The sequence below is a fragment of the Carettochelys insculpta genome, chromosome 10 (assembly GCF_033958435.1).
Source record: "Carettochelys insculpta isolate YL-2023 chromosome 10, ASM3395843v1, whole genome shotgun sequence".
NCBI lineage: Eukaryota > Metazoa > Chordata > Testudines > Carettochelyidae > Carettochelys > Carettochelys insculpta.
In genome coordinates, this window is record NC_134146.1 from 948,205 (window position 1) to 970,101 (window position 21,897).

Here is a 21,897-nt window from a genome sequence, read left to right on the forward strand (position 1 = left end):
TAAAGCAAATAGGATGTTAGGAATTATTAAAAAAGGGATAGATACTAAGACAAAAGATATCATACTTCCCCTATATAAAACTATGGTACGCCCACATCTTGAGTACTGCGTGCAGATGTGGTCTCCTCACCTCAAAAAAGATATATTGGCATTAGAAAAGGTTCAGAAAAGGGCGACTAAGATGATTAGGGGTTTGGAACGGGTCCCATATGGGGAGAAGCTAGAGAGACTGGGACTTTTCAGTCTGGAAAAGAGGTGATTAAGGGGCGATATGATAGAGGTATATAAAATCATGAGTGGTGTGGAGAAAGTGAATATAGAAAAATTATTTACCTTTTCCCATAATACAAGAGCTAGGGGACACCAAATGAAATTGATGGGTAGTAGGTTCAAAACTAATAAAAGGAAATTTTTCTTCACACAGCACACAGTCAACCTGTGGAACTCCTTGCCGGAGGAGGCTGTGAAGGCCAGGACTCTATTAGGGTTTAAAAAAGAGCTTGATAAATTTTTGCAGGTTAGGTCCGTAAATGGCTATTAGTCAGGGGTAAAGTATGGTGCCCTAGCCTCCAGTACAAGGGCAGGAGATGGATGGCAGGAGATAAATCACTTGATCATTGTCTTCTGTTCTCCTTCTCTGGGGCACCTGGCATTGGTCACTGTTGGCAGATGGGATACTGGGCTGGATGGACCTTTGGTCTGACCCAGTATGGCCGTTCTTATGTTCTTATCAAGAAATTTTATATCCACATCTCTTCCTGAGGTGACATGTGCCCAGTCAATATGGGGATAATTGAAATCCCCCACTATTATTGAGTTTTTTATTTTGATTGCCTTTCTGATCTCCCTTAACATTTCATTAACACTATCACTGTCCTTGTCAGGTGGTCGATAATATATCCCTACTTCTATATTCTCATTTGAGTCTACATTTTCTTTCACATATACTGCTACTCCCCCACCTGCACAACCTGTTCAGTTCTTCTGATATATTTTGTCCCCTGGTATGATTGTGTCCTATTGATTTGTCATCATTCCACCAGGCTTCTGTGATGCCTATTATATGAATATCTTCTAATAGAAGGGACTCTCATTCATCCATATTATTTAGGCTTCTAGCGTTTGTGTATAAGCACTTCAAAAACTTGTCACTATTTATTGGTCTGCCCTTTCCTGAAACATTAGATTCTTTTTCATCCGATTGTCTCTTTTCGGATCTGGCCTACACACTACCCTCTTCTTTCTTTTCTTCCGGACTAAAACCTGGAGAATCTCTATCAACAGACTGTCCTCCAAGAGAAGTCTCCATCTGATCCATATGCTCCCCATCTCATAGTTTAAAAGATTTAAAAAAAAAAAATCTGTCAGGGTTAGTGATAGGTCTGCTGTGAGCGCAGGAAACTGGACCCAATGACCTCTCGAGGTCCTGTCTAGTCCTGTGAGATCGACATATCTCCATATATTCTCTATTCTCTCTCATTAACTGCAAAAAGGTTTATTTTAAATGGTTAAAGAGATCCTCAGTTCACTCTTCTCCACTCCCTTGCCTGTGGCACTGGAGCGTGAGGGGAGTGAGGTGTCTCAGTCAGGGGCCAGTGAGGGGAGAGGGAGTGAGGGAGAGAGAGAGAGAGTGTGTGTGTGATTTTTTTCTTTTTATTTCTCGCTTTTATGTGGCCCCTAACTGATTTTCCTGTACCTCAGTGGCCCTTGACCGTTGACCTAACAAGTCATTCTCATCTCTTATTGAGCATCTGTTACTTGATTGCTGTTGTCAGCTGTACAGATGTACTTTTAAACTATTTTATATGAAAAATATAAATAAAACATTATTTCAGTGTTTGCAGTCTTTCATTAGGTAGTCCTTGTACTCAGCACAGGGAAACGCAGGGATTCGTGCAGATACTGATCTAACATCCACTTGTTGTTTAAGAGTTTACATGAATGATAAATTCACAGGAAAGTGGGGTGTGATTCTACCTGGCATTAGGCTGCTACAGGCAGCGTGTGTGACCTCTGCTGACTTGCATGAGTTATTTGTTAATGTGCTTTGATCTAGTTTTCTTTGAAGCTAGATCAAAGTGCATTCATATTAGCAGGATTCACATGAACAGTTGATGTGTGATAGGTTAGTAATGGACAGATTTGCACCCCATTTTGGTCTAAATAATTGTACAGGCAAGTCTAAACTAAAACTGGAAATCTTTTAAGGCCAGCAGCTATGGGTAGAACTACAATGCAACCTGAAATATCAATACAGTAGTCAATTGTTTGTTTTGATGTAAAGTTGAGTTTATATTGAGGATAAGTTGCATTTATTTTGTACTGTCACCATACTTCTGTTTTTCAATTTGCTGTAAACATGTGTACTGACAAAACTTAACTGCATTGTGGAAGTTGTTAGGATTACATTAGTGCAACCTGTGTTAATTAAATGTCTTAATGTGACGGATTCACGACCAGATTTATTTTCTGAAAGTTTAATCAAGTAAGGTTGACCTATTTTCAAGTGTAATAGCTTATTTTCATCCCAGAAGAACTGTATTTAATGTACCTTTTATTGGCGAGCTCTAGGACTTTGGATGAAAGCCAATGGGATTTAGCAGGAACGTGTTCCATTGGTTGTAGATGCTTCTTTCATTGGCTTAATGAAATCTGGGCCAATGAAATTTGATTTTGCCAAATTGTAAGTATTTCATAAAATGCAATATATAAATTTACACTGGATTACATTGAACAATAGAACATACCATTCCCTTTCATTCCATGAGTTCAGCACCTGGAGTGTGCAGTACGGGCTGAAAACTCTACTGATTCAGCACTGTCTCAAGGTTTCATTGCATGAATGTGGATAACAAAACATGTTAATGTTGCAAAATGAAACAGTTAAGCTTAGTTTTGTCATTTCCTAATTTATCTGTGTAATTTGGCTAAAAATATTTTAATCTCCAGCCTTTCCTGGAAACTGTGTAGTAGGTGTAATCTGGAAGCCTTTGCAGATGTAAAAGTAAGTGTGACATCCTTCCATTTCCTTCCCCTTTATGTCAGTGATAGTGGAGATCCTCTATCTTTTTAGTTTGATTTGTGAAATTTCCACATTTTCCCTCAATTGACACATACATCATCATTTTCTTTTGCAGGAGTGAGACCTGAATAGGAAACTGAACCCTGGTCTCCATTAAGTCATTTTGCAAAACTGGCCTTCTTTCTTTTTTCCTGGGTTCACTTTCAACTTGTCCTTTGTTTCTATTTCCCTCCTTTTTCCTCCTCAGCTTCTCTTAAGCTATGTCTGCACTACATGGTAAAGTAAAATTTAAGGCAGTTAGCTTGATTTTACAATGTCACCTTCTTCACTGTAAATACTACTAGGTCGATTTCAGGCAGTGCTAAGGTTGATATAACACCTTGAGAAGTGACTTAACATAACGTCAAGTAAAAATTTAGAAGTTCAAATTAAGGCTGATGTGGAAATGCCATGTCTTTTAATAGACTTTGTTAGCCTCCAGAGGTGTCCTATATGTATCCCACAATGCTCCATGGTTGTCTGCTCTGGCCTCTTCCATCTCCATTGCTCTCCAGGTACACAGGAATTAGGCAACAAGAAGCACACACAGTTGAATTTGGCTCCAGAAAGCCCGTGGCGGCTAGCCTGTGAGATCATGCTTGTAAGAGAGGCTGAGAAGCATCTTTCTTTCTTTGCTGTCAGTGCGGTGAGTGTATCTGCCCTTTAAAGGTAGCCCCAACACAGAGTTCATGGCTCTGTAAGCTGAGTACTTGGATATTTTTTTTTTCAGCGCTGGTGCCAGCCCTTGCCCCACCATACCACGTGGCAGCTAGGCAGTTGGGGGTCATGCTTGTATGAGAGGCAGAGAGACTTCTTTTCTGCAGTTTACGTTTGTACAGGTGGAGGCACCCCTTCTCCTCCTACCCCCCGCATAGCTGCCATTTAGTCGGGGTCTTTCCCGCACCCGGCCACATCACATGGCTAGCCCCTGACCCAATAAAAGGATGTGCCTGCTGTTCACTGTGGAACATGCTGCCAGACAGGCACCATGTCCTGGCTTGCATGCAGTGAGGGCTCCAAGGGCGGGAGAGAATTTTATTGGCTTGCTGCTGCTGGGGAGAAGTCTCCTCTGTGGCAAAGATTTCAGGGTCTTGCTGTTACCAGGGGAAAGTCTGCCCCCAGCGACAAAGATTTTTGGGGGCCTGCTGTCGCTGGGGAGAAGTCTCCCCCAGCGGCAGAGATTTCAGGAGCTTGCTGTCACTGGGGGACAGTCTACCCCCAGCAGCAAAGGTTTATAGGAGCTCGCTGTCTCTCAGGAGCAGTCTGCATCCAAGGCAAAGATTTCAGGGGCTTGCTGTCACCAGGGGAAAAGTCTACCCTGGTGGCAAAGATTTTGGGAACTTTCCACACCACCTGAACAACACTGAAGGGACTATTCCAACTGGTTCTTCAGCCAACGACCCCATAGTCCACAACACCCCACAAATGTAATTAGTGGGGCTGGCCCCTGCGTGATCAGTCAGGGCTACCCCCCGCTCCCCGACTGAGCAGCACTGAAGGGACCATGTCAACTGATGCATCAACCTAAGACCCCACAGCCCCCTGAGGCGATGAGGGAGCTCTATCCCCCATGTTGGGCACCTCTCACGAGTAAAGTGGGATGCCAAAAATCCTGTATCAAAAATGTCTTCTCCTAACCTTTCCTGTCCTTCTCTTTCTTCAAGCGCTGCATTATTCCTGTAATGTTTTGAGGGATGATATTTCTGGAATCAAGGGAGGTGGTATAGTGGCTGGACAGCCAATTGAGAAGACTCAGACACCTGCTTTTTTTGTGAAGTATTTGAGAATTCAGTTATAAAAGCAAGACATTTCAGTTAATTTGGTAATCTTTGCTGATGCTCTTTTTCCAATCTTTGTTTCTTTTGGTGAATTCTTTATCAGATAGCTGGAGGGCCAGTTGAGAGGACACAGACTCCTGGGTGATCTCAGTGCACCGAGTCATTCGTGCATGTGTAATTTTGGCAAGCTCCATCCCCCATGTTGGACATGTCTATGTAATGAACTGGGAAGCCAAAATCCTGCCTCACAAAATGTCTTTTTTCCAAACCTTTACTATCCTACTCTTTCTTCAAGCTTTGCATTGTTCCTGTAATATTTTCAGGGATCATGTTTCTGTAATCAAGGGAAGAGGGACAGTGGCTGGAGGGCCAATTGAGAAGACTCAGACACCTGGTGCCTTGGTAAAATCTTTTGATAATTCAGTTGTAAAAGCACAAGATGTCAGTTAATTTGCTGATTGTAATAACAAGAGGGCCTGACAATCAAGCTTGGTGTAAGGCTAAAGGCCGAAGCAATGGTCAGAACCTAGCTAAAGCACCTCAAGCCTGAACAACATAGGTTTAAAGCAAAAACGGAGTTAGGTAGGTTCTGCTCACAGGAATGCAGCAAGAGACTACACAAATCTTTCCCGTCTTTGTTTCTTTCATTCCATATTGTGGTTCCAAAGTGGGGAAAAGTAGCTGAGGGGCCAGTTGACATGGCATAGTCATCTGGGTGATCCCAGAGCGCATACGCATTGTGATTCCCTACTTTGCCTTCTATCCTCTGGAAAAATGGCTGTTTGCTTCCAATGGGAGGGGAATGAGGGCCATGTGGGAGGATAACATCACCTACCCACAACCACTTGTGTGGCATTTTTTTCCCATACTGTGCCAGCAAAAAAACCTAGAATGCTATGGGGCTGAGGGAACTGTGGAGTAGATTCCAACAACATACTGCTGCAGCAGTTGATGTTTGGTGATGGATTGTGTCAGCAGTAAGTTGACTTTGTGGGGAATTTGTTGGGAGGTGAGGATAGTCAAATTCTAATTTATAAAACCCAGTGTTACGAAATCAATTTTAATAAATTGAGATGTGTCTTGTTTTGTAGATGTGGCTTTATAGTGTTTCAGTAACTGAGGAGATTTGTTCTTCCATGGCACTGACTCTTGAATTAACTTCTCTTTTACTTTCTCTGTTACTGACAGGATATATTGTCTTTAGGTTTCTTGGCCTTCATCTACCTGTACGTATTATTTCCTTGCTCAGTTTTACATCTCCTTCATTTGCAGGTTCTGCTCTGCCTTTTTCTTCCTGGCCCTGTTGAGAGTGCTATATTCTCTGCACTATATCATCATCATTAACAACAACGGGCTCAGTGCCCGTTGGTGTCTCATGCCTCTCTCACTTATTTTTTTCCATCTGTCTCTGTCCAGTGTGGAGTGGCTTAGTTTCAGTAGGCTACTCCTCACCAATCTACTATATCATCTGTCCATTCTCTGTGGGGTCTGACTGTCCTATTCAAACCATCCATTATGCTGAATACCAGTTCTGACCTTTCATTCATCATTCATTCTGCAAATATGCCTGAATAGCTGTAACTTGCATTATATAACCTGCAGTAGCTTCTCTTTCAACTGTATCTTCCTGTATAATTGCTCATTGGTGACCACCTGCATCCATGCTATTCTCAGGATCTTTCTACAACAGCTCCTCTCAAACACCAATATCCTTCTCTTCGAATCTCTCATGATCACCCATGTCTCACATCCATATAACATGCTGCCGAATATGTGCGTTTTCAGGACGCTCAGCTTTGTTCCTAAGCTAATCGCTTTGCTTTTCCTGATCTCATCCATTGCCTTCAAACTCACTCTTGCTTTCACTATTCTAGTTGCTATTTCCTTCTTACAGTCTAGATCATGCATTATGTTGCTCCCCAGGTACGTGAACTTCTCTATGTTCTCTAGCTCAATCCCATCTACACTGATCTTCCTTCCCATTTCTTTATCTCCAAATATCATTGTTTTTGTTTCATCAGAGTTCGTAATCAGTCCATACAGCTTCCCTTCCTCATTTAGCACCTGCACCATTTTCTTTAGCTTCTCCTCATCTTTCTCAACGATCACTATGTCATCCGCAAACCCCAAGTTGTTAATTCTTATCCTGTGGACAGATATCCCTTCTTACCTCTTCCTTGATCTTGTCCATCACTCTCTCTAGATGCATGATGAAGATACTTGGCAATATCGGATCTCCTTGTCTCGTACCTCTACTAATTCTAAATGAACTTCCCAACTCCATGCACATTCTCTTTGCTGCCTCCACGTTGTCATTGATGTCCTGCAACAACCATATTAATCTGCTATCCACTCCATGCAATTCCAACACTGCCCAAGTCACTTTCTGTTCTCTACTGTCAAATGCCTTCTGAAAATCAACGAAGCAAATGTAGATGTTACTGTTCTTTTGTCAAGTTTTCTCCACTATAACTCTTAATGCTGGTATCTGCTGTATAGTATTTCCATCTTTCCTGAACTCTGCTTGCTCATCCACTAGATATTCTTGTGTCTGCAGTCTTAGCCAACTGGCAACTTCAGTCTGGCTTTCTATAACCTAATGTATCACTGGGCTCCATGCAGTATGTGGCTTGTCTGTGCAGGAGCGTGTTTATAAGTACTTGGATATTGCTGGTGTTGTGTGATATTGTTCCTGATCAGACTTTGCAAGTACTCTAGAAATACAAATAATTAATATATGGATTAACCTCAGGTGATAAAATCAGTCAAAAAATAGTACAAGATGAAATCAGTGCAATGTTTTCAATTAATAACAGTTCTATATCAAAAGGAAAATAAATGTTTTTCTCTGAGATAGAATTTTAAAGCTTATTTTGTGCTTCTTAAAATTAGTGATTTTATTTTTGTTACGTGTAAAATATGGCTTCTACATTTAATCTTTCAGATCTATTAATGTAGTGCCAAAAAACCCCATAGTGGGACAGCTTTATAGATGTGTAGCTCAGCAAGATCTGAAAGCTGAGTACTTTGTATTCTGGTATACCTAAGCACCCCAAATAAGAATTAGACTTCCCTTGTACTAGGCTTTATACAGACAACCGAAGGACAGTTCCTGCCATGAAGGGTTCACGGTCTAGGATTTAAACAGCACACAATAAGTGAATACATAATTTTTGTGGATGGAGTGTGGGAGGAGAACAAGATGACAATGTGGGAGGAGAACAAGATGACAACAGAAGAGTCACAGTGGGCTTGGTCTTGCATTGTCATCAGGTTAAGCAGTATCCTGCCTTTTGTAACACAGTACTAATATAGGCTCATTGAGGTATCTTTGGAAATATGTTGTGATATAGATCCTTGGGCAGGAATGTGAAGGGCTACTTTTCTTCCTTCTATACACACAGGCTACAGCTACACTAGAGGGTTTTGTTGACAAACCCGGGGTTTTGTCAACAAAACCCATGGAGCATCTACACACACAATGCATTTTGTTGAGAGGAACTGTCAACAAAAAAAACATATAGAGACTTTGGGGTCCCTTTTGTCGACAGAGTGGTTCAAAAGATCAGTCCACTTTTATGTGTAGGTGCAATCTGTTAATACAAGTTTTGTTGGAACATCTCTTACAACAGTAACTTCTGTAGACAGGTGCTTCTAATGTAGACATAGCCACAAAGTTTTTGGCTCTTCATGCCATAAAAATCTATATTAATTGTAGGTTTTAAAAAACTAAATAAATCACTTGTCAGTATCTGGGTTTGAGTTTGATTTTCCCCATTAGTATGTGGATGATGTGATAATGTATAGTTTTATATGGATAAATCTTTCACTGAGGTGTTTTGTACTGAAGGCTGTTCTTGGTAGAAAATACTTTTAATTGGCAGGTTGTCATCCATTGACCTGGGGAAGCCTAATTAGATTTATCTACTTAGTGGATGAACAAAATTAGACCAGATTGTTTTCAGGCCAGGCTGTGCAGATAAGAGTCTACAGCAAACATCTGAGGATAATTACTTTGAAACTGCCTCTCATTTGTAAATTTTTTTTGTGCAGGGTGAGCTGCTTGGCTTCATTCCTAGTTTTCCTCACTTTAGAAAGTACCTACTATTGTGAAAACAAAAAAGTAGCCAAGTAGCACTTTAAAGCAGTGGGGCCCTTGGATGATAAAGATATAAAAGGAGCGATCAAGGAAGACAGTGCCAATGAGGAGCGATTAAATGATTTCTTTGCTTCAGTCTTCACGGCTGAGGATGTTACAGAGGTTCCTAAATCTGAGCCAGCCTTTTTAGGTGACAAATCTGAGGAACTCACTCAGATTGAAGTGACATTAGAGGAGGTCTTGGAGTTAATTGATAAGCTGAATAGTAACAAGTCTCCAGGACCAGACGGCATTCACCCAAGGGTTCTGAAAGAACTCAAATGTGAAATTGCGGAGTTAACAACAGTGGTTTGTAACCTATCCTTTAAATCCACTTTGGTACCAAATGACTGGAAGACGGCTAATATAACGCCAATATTTAAAAAAGGCTCTAGAGGAGACCCTGGCAATTATAGACCGATAAGTTTAACATCAGTACCAGGCAAATTAGTAGAAACACTAGTAAAGAATAAAATTGCAAGGCACGTAGAAGAGCACGAATTGTTGGGCAAAAGTCAGCATGGTTTCTGCAGAGGGAAGTCGTGTCTGACTAATCTATTAGAATTCTTTGAAGGGGTTAATAAACATGCGGACAAGGGGCACCCAGTGGACATAATATACCTAGATTTCCAGAAAGCCTTTGACACGGTCCCACACCAAAGGCTTTTATGTAAATTAGGTGGTCATGGGATAGGAGGAAAGATCCTTTCATGGATCGGGAATTGGTTAAAAGACAGAAAACAAAGGGTGGGAATAAATGGTAAATTTTCACAATGGAGGAGGGTAACTAGTGGTGTTCCCCAGGGGTCAGTCCTGGGACCGATCCTGTTCAACTTGTTCATCAATGATCTAGAAAATGAGGTAAGCAGTGAGGTGGCAAAGTTTGCAGATGACACCAAGTTGTTCAGGACAGTCAAAACCAAAAGGGATTGTGAAGAACTACAAAAAGATCTCAGCAAACTGAGTGATTGGGCAGCAAACTGGCAAATGAAATTTAATGTGGGTAAGTGTAAGGTAATGCATGTTGGAAAAAATAACCCAAATTACACATACTACCTGATGGGGTCAAATTTAGCTACTGCAGATCAGGAAAGGGATCTTGGAGTTATAGTGGATAGTTCTCTGAAGACATCCACGCAGTGTGCAGCGGCAGTTAGTAAGGCAAATAGGATGTTAGGAATTATTAAAAAAGGGATCGATGATAAGACAAAAGATATCATACTTCCCCTATATAAAACTATGGTACGCCCACATCTTGAGTACTGCGTGCAGATGTGGTCTCCTCACCTCAAAAAAGATATATTGGCATTAGAAAAGGTTCAGAAAAGGGCGACTAAGATGATTAGGGGCTTGGAACGGGTCCCATATGGGGAGAGGCTAGAGAGACTGGGACTTTTCAGTTTGGAAAAGAGGCGATTAAGGGGCGATATGATAGAGGTATATAAAATCATGAATGGTGTGGAGAAAGTGAATATAGAAAAATTATTTACCTTTTCCCATAATACAAGAGCTAGGGGACACCGAATGAAATTGATGGGTAGTAGGTTCAAAACTAATAAAAGGAAATTTTTCTTCACACAGCACACAGTCAACCTGTGGAACTCCTTGCCGGAGGAGGCTGTGAAGGCCAGGACTCTATTAGGGTTTAAAAAAGAGCTTGATAAATTTTTGCAGGTTAGGTCCATAAATGGCTATTAGCCAGGGATAAAGTATGGTGCCCTAGCCTTCAGAACAAGGGCAGGAGATGGATGGCAGGAGATAAATCACTTGATCATTGTCTTCTGTTCTCCTTCTCTGGGGCACCTGGCATTGGCCACCGTCGGCAGATGGGATGCTGGGCTGGATGGACCTTTGGTCTGACCCAGTATGGCCATTCTTATGTTCTTATGTAAAGACTAACAAAATAATTTATTAGGTAATTTAAATAATAATAATTTATTATTCTTCAGAAGTGGGTCTGTCCCACAAAAGCTCACCTTATAAATTATTTTGTTAGTTTTTTAAGTGCTACTTGACTGCTTTTTTGTTTTGACAGTATATAGACTAGCACAGCTCCCTCTGTTACTACTATTGTGGGTGCGGGCAGTTTATTAAAATACTATTCTTTCTGATAGGCATTGTGCTCTTCACTTCATTAGATAAATGTGAATAATTAAACTCTGGGTTTTTTTATATGTAATAAAATAATAGTACTCCAGTTACTTGCCTGAGTTTGTGCCTAGCAGTTTTATTGCATATATTCCGAATTCTCCATCCACCATGTTATACCACCTTCCTGTAATTTTATTTTTTACCACATGAAGCTGTATCATCCTGTTTCTGAGACAGTGGCATTAAACCAGGAATTAGTTTGGCCAGTTGTGTTGTACTCAGTGTGCTTGAAATTGAATGACTTGTGAATGTGTGGCTAAAATTTATATTTTTAACCTTCTGTGGCCTATCCCCGAGAGATGCAACGTAGGCCTTACCTGTTCACAGAAGTTGTACTGCTGTAAGAATACTTTGTATATAAAGTTTGACTATATCTGGCCTTTTTTTCTGGCAGAATGCACTGGAACTGTGTTCTGCCACCTTTTTCCCATTATTTTAGCACTGCAGGGGGCCTCCAGCCATGGCTTGCGCGCCACAGCTCGCTCCTCCAGCTGTGGGGCTCCTCCAGCTGTGGGGCTCCTCCAGCTGTGGGGCTCCTCCAGCCATGGTTTGTGCCATGTGGGGTGCCCCTAGCTCATGGCTATTCACAGAGCACATGGCTCTGCCATGGACAGGCAGTCAGGGAGCCTGCCTAGGAAACCTGCAGGGTTGCTGTCTGGGAGTCGCCCAGGTAAGTCTCCTGGCCAGCCCCTACCTGTGGCACCCCAGACCCGCCCTCTCTCCAACCATCTGCCCCCTACTCCTGACCCTCTGTTCCATTCATCCCAAATCCTCTGTCTCCCTCCTGTACCCATACCCCCGTCCCAGACCCTGCATCCCAGTCACCTGCTCCAGGTTGCAACCTCCTCCTGCCCTCTGTCACAGCTGAAACCCATGCACCAGCTCACAAGCCCCTCTTCCTCTAGGTCACAACCCATCCCCATGCATTGTAGGTCACAACTGCTTCCTTTACCCAAACTCCCTCCTGGACCCCACACACCCCTGCACCCCACTCCCTTACTCCAAGCACCCTTCTACGCACAACCTCCATCCCAGTTCCTGCACCTCCTCTATTAAAATCATGTAAGGGTGCAGCCTTTGATCAATTTCCAAATTATTGGTATGACCCCTCATCAGAAATTATTACCCACCCCTGAGCCAGACTGAGGACTGCAGCGGGCCCCTGAGGCTCATGACAAGACAGTGGGTTTCTACTTACCCTGGAAAATGAGCAGGGCAATAGTATTAGGGTGCCCCATGGTGGGCCATGGATTGAGACCAGTGTGAGTCTGGACAGGGAGAGGAATAGAAGTGACAGTGGTGGGATGTTGTTAGTAGAGTGTGCTCTGGATCAGGGGATCATTCCCAGGCAGATCAGTGGGAGGTGCTGGGGCAGAGATTAACCCACTGACATTGCTCCTTTCCCCTGTTAACTTAAAATAGTCGTTAAACATTTTAGGTGGATTTTACATGTCAGTGTGGGATGTACGATTCCACTGGATCACTTTCCAGCAAAGAAGTGTTTTAAGGCTGTTATTTTGAATTATTTGTATTGAAATCGAACACCCTAACCCCTATGAGGAATCATCAGACGTTTCTAGAAAAAAAGCACTGAACTACATTATATGCAAATTTTATTAAAAGCATAACATAGAGTAATTCTTTAAAATACTTTTTAAATCTTTGAAACTTTTTTTAGCTGGGGAAAAAAATGTTTTCAGGCTTTGCCTTAGGGAGACTGAAACAAAAAAATCAAAGATAATACAAATTAAATTAGTAGAAACTGCACGCAGACTATGTCTACACTATCTCCCAACTTCGAAGGGAGCATGGTAAGTAGAGTGTCGGGAGATTATCAATGAAATGCTGCAGTGCATATGCAGCATTTCATTATGCTAATTCTCCCCTGTGGCAGCTTCGAAGTGTTAAATTTTGAGGAGTAAAGGGGCTTCGAAGTAGGCCGGGCACTTCAAAGTACCTGCGGGTTAGCTGCAGATACACACAAGCCAGCTCTTCAAAGTTTAACACTTTGAAGTTGCCGCGGGGGAGAATTAGCTTAATGAAGTGCTGCATGTGCACTGCAGCACTTCATTAATAATCTTCCGACACCCTACTTACCATGCTCCCTTCAAAGTTGGGAGCTAGTATAGACACAGCCTGGATGTTTTAACTACCTCATAGCTCACCCATAACCTGTGTAGCACAATGATTTTCAAGTAACCGCTTTTAGGAGTCAGAGAATCATGATTTCTGCAGCACCTTTTCATATTCAAAAGGATTGCATTCTCATTGGGTTCTCCAATTGTATTGGTATTAATGTTAAAGATGGTCTATACATGCAGTTAAGATGGCCCTATTTCCATAAATTGTACTTTAATTTTTCATAACTGATCTGAACATGTTCAGCATGAAAACATTACTTTTTAGAAATATAGCAAATGTCTGGTCTTAATGATTCCCATAAACTGTTAAAAGTAGGCATCTTGAAGAAAAAAGGCTAGAAGAGGGAGAGAGAGTGCTGTAGGAAAATATTCATTTATTTAATGTTCATGTTACACTTGGCACAAGATAGAACACAAAAATAGACAGATCATACCATAAATAGCATACAGTCTGTTCTAAAAGAATTGAATATCTATTCTGAGGGGTATTGGTGTTCCCTAGGGAAAAATTATTAAAGCATATTTTAATATGACATAAATAAATCTAGCCTGTGTGAGGCGTCAGTTCTAAGCAAAAATTGCTGAGTTTTTCATTTTACCAAGTCCCCATCCATCCTCCACCATCCAGTTTCTTTCCATTAAACTGTTGTTTGAAAAATTCCATTTGTTGCCTTTTTTGTATTCAGTGAAGTAATATAGATGGCAAAGCCAGCACTTGATCAGAAACAGTGGTATAATAGTTATTGTGGAGTCTTTTAGTATTGTGTTACATGTTGCCAAGCCTTTACATTTTGTCAGCCAGTTATACCAAACTCGTATTTTATCAGACCCTTTATATTTTGCAACACTGTGGAACTAAATTGTGTGGCAAACGCTCCTAAATTCCACTCCTAAATTTTTATTCTGGCTTTGTGAAATAATCCTAATTCCCATCTCCCTGATGGTTGTCACCCTCAAACTCACAAACAACTGTGATTTACAGTTGAAAATACTGATTGATGTAAATTTGCCAATTTTCACTGTGGTCCACTTTTAAAGGTTGTGTTTTTCACTGTTTTCTGAACAGCCCATACCTAGGGGTCTCAGAAGTTAATGTCTGGGTAGCCTTGCTCAGTAGCTCCTTATCTCAGTATTTATCATGGAAGTAGGGAGCTTGAAGCCGGCTTCAATAGCTCATCTTCTCTGCTCCCTGGGTGTTGTCTATTATGTTTTTTGTCCTGGCAAGCTCAGTTAGACAGTGTACACTTTTGGTTCCACCTACTTTAGGCTTGATTTGATTTGTTTTCCTGCTCTTTGCTGCTGTGCCCTAGACAAGGGTGTGCTGTAATCCAATTGAATCCCCTGGTGGGGAAAGATGGAAAACAGGAGAACTGGCAGGCATGCTTTGGCAGTTCAGGAAGATTGAGGGAGTGGGGGAGGAAATCTCAGATGTATGGCTGCAGCAAACTGACAAATTTGATCCCAAAAAATTGTGAATTCTGTGAATGCAGCATCATCAAGTCTGGTGGCAAGTCCTGAAAGCCCTGAGGGCAAGTCACTGTGCTCTGAACCTTTACTTCAGGCTCTTGACAAACTCAGAAAGAATGTGTAGGGTTTTTCACCATTATCTAAGCAAATGTGTGAGAGATAAATGTGATTTTTTTTTTTTTTTTTTAAAAAGCGAGACATAGGGTTTTGGGTTAGTTATGGATTTGCCAATTCAGTGGCCGTGGATGAAATCTGTGAACATAGAATCATGGAATGCATAGGGCCTATAGATACTAGGTTTTCCTTGATATTTTTTTAATGAAGTACGTATATTTTGAATATACTCTATTCACACAATGTTATTTCGATAACAGATCATTCTTATTTATGTTTATAATCCCATTTTAGACTGTCCTGTGTTGTTGCAACATTTGCTGTGTTTCTGTCATGCTGATATGGAATATTCTCAATTTCCCTCTTATTTTCTTATGTATATCAATGTACACTTAAGTAAGAAATGAAACTGCACAATATTCTTGTTTTGGACAAAGATGTATTTACCTCCTTCTGACTTTTGAATCAGATAACCTTCATACCAGTTTTCATTTGCTTTTCTGTATGTTTTCACCCAGATATAGCTTGTTAGTCATATTGCTAAGACAGCAGTTGTATTTTCCTGGAGTGAAATTTTCATTGAAAATATAGGCACAAAATTATTGCTTAGTTCTAGATATATTGATTAATTACTTAGTACTCTTTGGAAGTATTATGACATCATGTTGCTTTTAATATCGAGGGGTTTTATGCTTCTGTTCCTTACTGTAGGGGCCAGACGCCTGCTGAGTCAGATTTCCAAGTGCTAGAAATTGCTCGGAAACTGGAGATGTATGGCATTAGATTTCACCTTGCATCTGACCGTGAGGGATCAAAAATTAACCTTGCTGTTTCACACATGGGTGTATTAGTATTCCAGGTAGGTTGGGAGAATTCTACCAGTTACATACATCTTTCTTTTCATTATAATTCCCTAAGTAACTGTCAGTCATTTTAATCTATATATTTCTTCTGAATTTTTTTAATAGCTGATCTTAAATCACAAACTCATAAGGTCAGAATCATCCTGTCTGACCCTCTGCCAAGAGGCAGGATTTGTTGTTAAACCAGCCAGCCAGCCTCCTTTTGCAAACTTTTAGTGAAGGAGCTATAGTTTGCACCCATTGCCTCTTGTCCTACCTTCTGCTGTTTCTCCATCTTTTTTAGCTTTTTAAGCATTTGAAGACTGCTATTGTGTGTGTCCCACTTTCCAAATTAAGCATATCCAGTTCCTTCAGCATTTTATCATATGGCCCTTTAGGTGTTCTGTTGTAGGTGTGTTTTGTGTCCCTGTGGTGCTGATCAGACAACTTTGGTAACTGTGTCCACTGGGCCCACACAGGCATTGTCTCTCCTCAAAGTGCATGAGGGTAGATAGTGAGTGCTGGCTAACCATTAACAAACTCAATAACTTTATTGACAAACTGCCTCAAAGGCCATTGACAGTGCTTTAAAGCCATCCTAGAAGAAGGATAATTAGTAGCAAAAACATTGCTACAGTCGGCCCTCAACAGCACTGAGGTCCATCTCCATGACACTAGTGATGCACAGAGCATTATGACTCCAGTTATCGGGGTTCCCAAAAGAAGTGCAGTCCACCATAGGAGATCTTCCTTTTAAGGGCATGAAACTCTTTGCCAGGAAGACCAATACTTCCCTTCATACCTTTGAAGGATTCCAAGGTTACCCTAAGGTTGCTGGGAATCTGTAGACTGGAGTAAAGAGGTGTTTTAGTCCCCAGTCTCAGCACAAATAATCTGTGTTTCAATATTAATCTCAGCGCCACTACCAACCACTGAAGAGGAAAGGGAAATTCCTGCAGCTCACACTGTCTGATCTGCAAATCTCATCCCATCTGCCTACATCAAAATACCCTTTTGGTAGGCAGGCCAAGGTGCTGCAAGACCACTCGCCATGCAGCCATTCATGAATGTATACATATATAGCCAATGGTCAGCCATGTTGTGCAGTTTCTGGGAATGTGTAACATTTGGATTGATGTTTTAGAGACCATCCAACCTGAGTACTCCGTTCATGTCATCTCCATACCCTCTCCGCAGTCCTCTTCCCTGACCCCATTCAAGGATCCTGGTCACAAGAGTTTACTACGACTGCACCACATGGTCCATTCCTTGTCATGGGATGAGACGGCTTGTGTGTCTCAATGACCTGGAGAGCTATGCCAGCGGGAGCTACAGCTCCTGGAAATGGTCGCACAAACTGGACACGTCAAAGGATAGAGACCAGACAAATTTGGATCACCTTTCCCCAAGGTAAAAGAGATTGGCTTAGGGTTAACAACCCCATCCATAGAAAACCAAAAGTTACAGAAACATCTACAAAGAAACCTACAATTACACAAGTCATGGATGGAGCTGGCAATTCACACAGATTGAGTACGAAGCATGGTAGGGAAGGCCAAAAGGAACCTGCCCTGTAAATGATCCTCCTCTCATCCAGGATAACAACCAGTTTGGTATGTTGAACCATGTATCAAGCGGGAAGACAGCACAGATTGCAGTGGAGATGAGGTAATACAAACTTGCATGTTTGGGCTTGTGTAAGGCAATATGAATACAATCTGGGTGGCTATGCCTGGCAACAGGTGAAACCCTCATCTACTAAGGACATAAAGAAGAGGGTGCGCCACACACAGAAGGCATGGGATTGATGTTATCAAGAGAGGCATTTGATGCTTTAGCGGAGTGGACAACAGTATCATCACAGCCAGATTTTAGGCCAAAGTGTGGAAGGTACTGATTAGTGTAGTGTTATGCACCAACCAACGAAGCAGCTGATGAATGTAAAACAGACATCTGTTAGAAACTACAAAGTGTTTTGAACCAGAAAGAAGAGGAGGATATCTTGATTTGATGGATGACTTCAATGTAAAAATTTAGAAGCATTAACACGGCCAGAGAACAGACCATGGGAAAAGAAGGCCTAGATAGCATGAATATAAATGGAGAGAGCTTCAGTGACTTTGTTCCTTGAACAGTTTGGTGATAGGTGGTAGTGTTTTCCACATCAGTCAGAAAACCAGATTGATTGCATCTGTATCAGCAGTTCTTTCAGAAGATTGGTGCAGGGTGTGTGCACTAGAAAAGGAGAAGATGTAGATTCAGACCACCATCTGGTCATGATAAAACTCAAGTTCAAGCTCAAGAGGTACACCACAAAAGTGACCAAGCTGGGATTGAGATTCAACACAGAGCAGCTGAAAGATTTAGAAACAAGAGCCGGTTTCCAAGTGGAACAGTCCAACACATATGCACTTCTGACAAAACCTATCCCGGAAGATGCTACTGTGGAATAAATTTGTGAAGACACTAAAACAGCCTGGAAAAGAGACCTGCAGTAAAATACTGGGGAAAAAAGGATGAGGCATCACAAAGAATGAATCACAGCAGAAATTCTGAGAAAAGTGAAGGAGCGAAAGGACAAAAAAGCAGCAGTCAACAACAGCAAAATGAGCAGCCAAGGCAGAAGTTGAGAGACTGGATTCAGAAGCCAACAGAGAAGTTAAAAAGACTGTGAAACGGGACAAGAATAATTTTGTGGAAAACCTTTCACAACACACAGTACAAGCTACAGGATGGAGAAACTTGAAAGAGCTATGAGACATTACAAGGAAACTAGCTGGGTCATTGCATACAGTGATTAGGGAGGGATAAGGAGGGGCATGTGCTAACGAGTCCAAGTGAGCAGCTCAGTAGATGGAAGGAACACTCTGAAGAGCTACTGAACAGCCCTGCCCACATGGAACCTCCAGAGTTACCACCTGCAAATATACCTCTACAAATTAACAGCAGCAGAGATACAAAAGAAGAAATCTGAAAAGCAGCTGATCCAACATCATCCCCACAGAAGCAATCAAGGCAGGTAGTGTGACATCAGTTAACATGATATATAATCTACTTGGGAAAAATTGGGACACTGAGGAGTTCCCACGAGACTGGAAACAGGGCTACCTTACCTAGCCTCCAAAGGAAGGCAACTTGAAGGAAAGCAAAAAATGGAGGGGCATCATATTATTGTCTGTTCCTGGAAAAGTGTTGTATAGATTCTCCTTTGAGTGGCCCCCTCAGGTGCTCTACTCAGGTCTTGGTGCCTCCCAGTGCCACAGATGAGGGAGCCTTTCAGAGCAGTGCCCCGCCTGCACACTCAGTATTTCGGGCTGCTGCTGGTGTGTTGCAGTGTGCACCTGGCGCAGCCCTTGTCAGTTCCTTTCCCACAGTTTCAGGCTGAAGATGGCCTGCAGAGCAACTCTACTTCTGAAAAAATAGAAATTCATTGTTAGCTTTAATCTTTTGCCTTATATTTTTAATAGTTTTACTTTTCAGTGCTAACTGGGGCGGGGCGGGGCGAGTGAAAAAAGCAGCAGTTGCTGTGGTGCTAGGGCAGCAGCTTTTTTTTCTTTTTCAACATGCTGGGTTCCCACAGATTAAAAAGTGTGATCCATGAAGAGACCCAATGCCCATTTCTGATGGGCATGCGTGTGGTGTAAAATGGGTCTCCTCCTACCGGTGGGGGCCACATTTCTACATCGGAAAGGCAAGGGATTTTGTCTCCTTACTTCCTAATACCCAAAAGAAATGGAGGTTGGAAATTCATACGAGACCTCAGAGCTCTCAATAAGTTTGTCAGTGCTGAGAAGTTCAAGATGGTTTTCTTATCAAAAATATTTTAATATTGAAACAGGGAGACTGAACTTTGACCCTCAACCACCAGGACACCTACTTTCTCATCTCCATCCTACTGGCTCACAGGTTATTTCTCAGATTCATTCTGGAATATGACCACTATAGATGCAGAGTCCTCCCCTTTGGTTTGTCGTCAACCCCAAGAGTATTTTCTAGTTCTCTCAGTGGTAGCTCTTGACTTATACTTGCAAGAGATAATGATTTACTCAGAACTGGATAATTATCTTCTCAGACCCTCATCTCACCTGAAGGACATCTACAGTATAATACATTTGTTCACAGAGCTTGGTTTACACATCAACACGCAGCAGTCAAATCTTAGTGCAATGTGTGTAATTCAGAGAAGCTGACCAAGGGCCCTTCCCCTGGGACACCTCATTTCCCTGCTGCCACTATCTTGGGAGAAGTTTAGTACTCTCTCTTTCCCTTCCCAGAAGAGGGGATTATTAAAGCTTCAGGTATCTTTTAATTGGAGTCAGCTGCCCCTAGTTGACCTGAGGTATCCCCTTCTCTGTTAGTAGGGAAAAGGTCCTTTAACTTTCTAGGGCTAACAGATCTACCTTCTAGCACCCTCTTGTTTGGGCTTGACTTGGACTTTGACTTTGTCAAGTAGTATCTTAATGCAACAGTGTAAATATTTCTTGCTAGCCTAAATATTTTTGTTTTTCATTTAGGGTACCACAAAAATCAACACCTTTAACTGGTCTAAAGTCCGTAAATTAAGCTTCAAGAGAAAAAGGTTTCTTATCAAGCTCCACCCAGAAGTCCATGTAAGTCTACCTGTAGTCATGGCACTGTTTGAACAGGTCTTCTAAATGTTAGTAGAAATGCTCAAGTCTATAATTTTGTAATGTAAATAGATTTTTTTTTTAAAAAAAAAAGTCTTAAAGAATATTTTTTGGTTTCTTCATTCAGTTACTGTAGGAAAGGTCCCCCTCCCTCTTCAATGTCTCTTGTGTGCTCTTCTAAGGCTTTCTATTACCTGTATCTGTCTTGGTCTTCCTTAGACGTAAGCACGTGTATTTTAAACTATAGCATTATAACATGAATTATTCAGTATGTAATTGCAGTGTATTATCTTTTTATTAGGAATGTTATTTCTAGTACTTATGCTTCAGATATAAATTTGCCTACAGCTAAAACTAGTGTTGTGGGGCCATGTGCTCCCTTTGCTGTATGGTGGGGAGAGAATTAAAAGCTCATAACAGAGGTCTGTTTAGTTTGGGGGAGGAGGCTGAGGTGCTGTCAAGCAGGCCTACCACCAACTGTGAAGTGCTGGTCAATACTATTTACCATAAAAATGTGTGTTGTTTAAATGTGCACGACTGAAGAAGGCATGGCCAGTCATGAGAGGTTGGAATTGCTGAGTAGACACTATCTGTTTATCATGAGGCCTGGACTTTGGAACTCAGTTATGGGGCAGATTGCCTCTTGGGAGATAATGCTGCTTGTATTAGAATTTGCTTCAGATTCTTTGGCTCCTTAACATGGTTGCCAGATTAGACTCTGCCCCTGCATTCCATTGCTAATCACATATGCAAGGAAAGAATATGGCATGTTTACCTCATTTTTCAGGTCACTAAATTTTTGCAGTAAATCTTTTCCTTCTGTTGAATTTTTCATGGAATGGAATGAAGATCCAGAACAGAAGACCTGGTAGTAATGAGAGTCTTTACCCTGACGTCTGTTTAAACAGTAGTCTGATGTAGGAGTGGTGCTACTGTTGTATGACATGGAATGTGATTAAGACTGCAAGGCATGAAGTACTACAGGTACTGTTAGGGAAAGTTGTCCAATTCCAATGTGCTGAGCACTTGCTGCCAAAACTGAAGTACATGTTTGCGTTGCATATTGAAGAATAACAGTTACAGATAGGTGACTGTTTTATGTGGGCTCTCAATTCAGATAACAATAAAGTGATCCTGAAAGAACTAGGGAGACAAATGAAATCATTTTAGGTTGTTTCAGATCCCACATTTCTAAACTGCAGCTGCGTTTTTGTGTGTGACGTGACTCAGACCATGTGGAAGCAAAAATACTGCTGTTCAGTGTCTGTGTTATCTGCAGCGGAATGTACATACTGTTTTCTTATCTATCTTCAGTGTTTTTGTGTGTGCTACTTGAGTGTCTGTTTTGCTCCCAGGGTCCATATCAGGATACTCTGGAGTTTCTGTTGGGCAGTAGGGATGAGTGTAAAAACTTCTGGAAAATCTGTGTGGAATATCACACTTTCTTCAGACTATTTGATCAGCCAAAACCAAAGGCTAAAGCAGTCTTCTTCAGTAGAGGGTCTTCATTCAGATACAGGTATGGTTTACCATAATTCAGCATGTTTATAAAACAATTTCCATGGCTAGGAAATAAA

At 41.5% G+C, this 21,897-nt stretch overlaps 1 protein-coding gene across 5 annotated transcripts in view; it reads left to right on the forward strand.

Moving 5' to 3' along the window:
- Positions 1-21,897, forward strand: part of FARP2 (FERM, ARH/RhoGEF and pleckstrin domain protein 2) — a 132,893-nt gene that overhangs the window by 46,959 nt on the left and 64,037 nt on the right. For all 5 annotated transcript variants that reach the window (XR_012646753.1, XM_075003719.1, XM_075003716.1 and 2 more), the window contains exons 8-10: positions 15,562-15,709; positions 20,207-20,302; positions 21,676-21,839. Coding sequence is in view for 4 of the 5 variants with exons in the window: in XM_075003719.1 (XP_074859820.1) it covers positions 15,562-15,709; positions 20,207-20,302; positions 21,676-21,839 (408 nt within the window). In the remaining variant the exon portion in view is untranslated. The remainder of the gene's footprint in view (positions 1-15,561; positions 15,710-20,206; positions 20,303-21,675; positions 21,840-21,897) is intronic.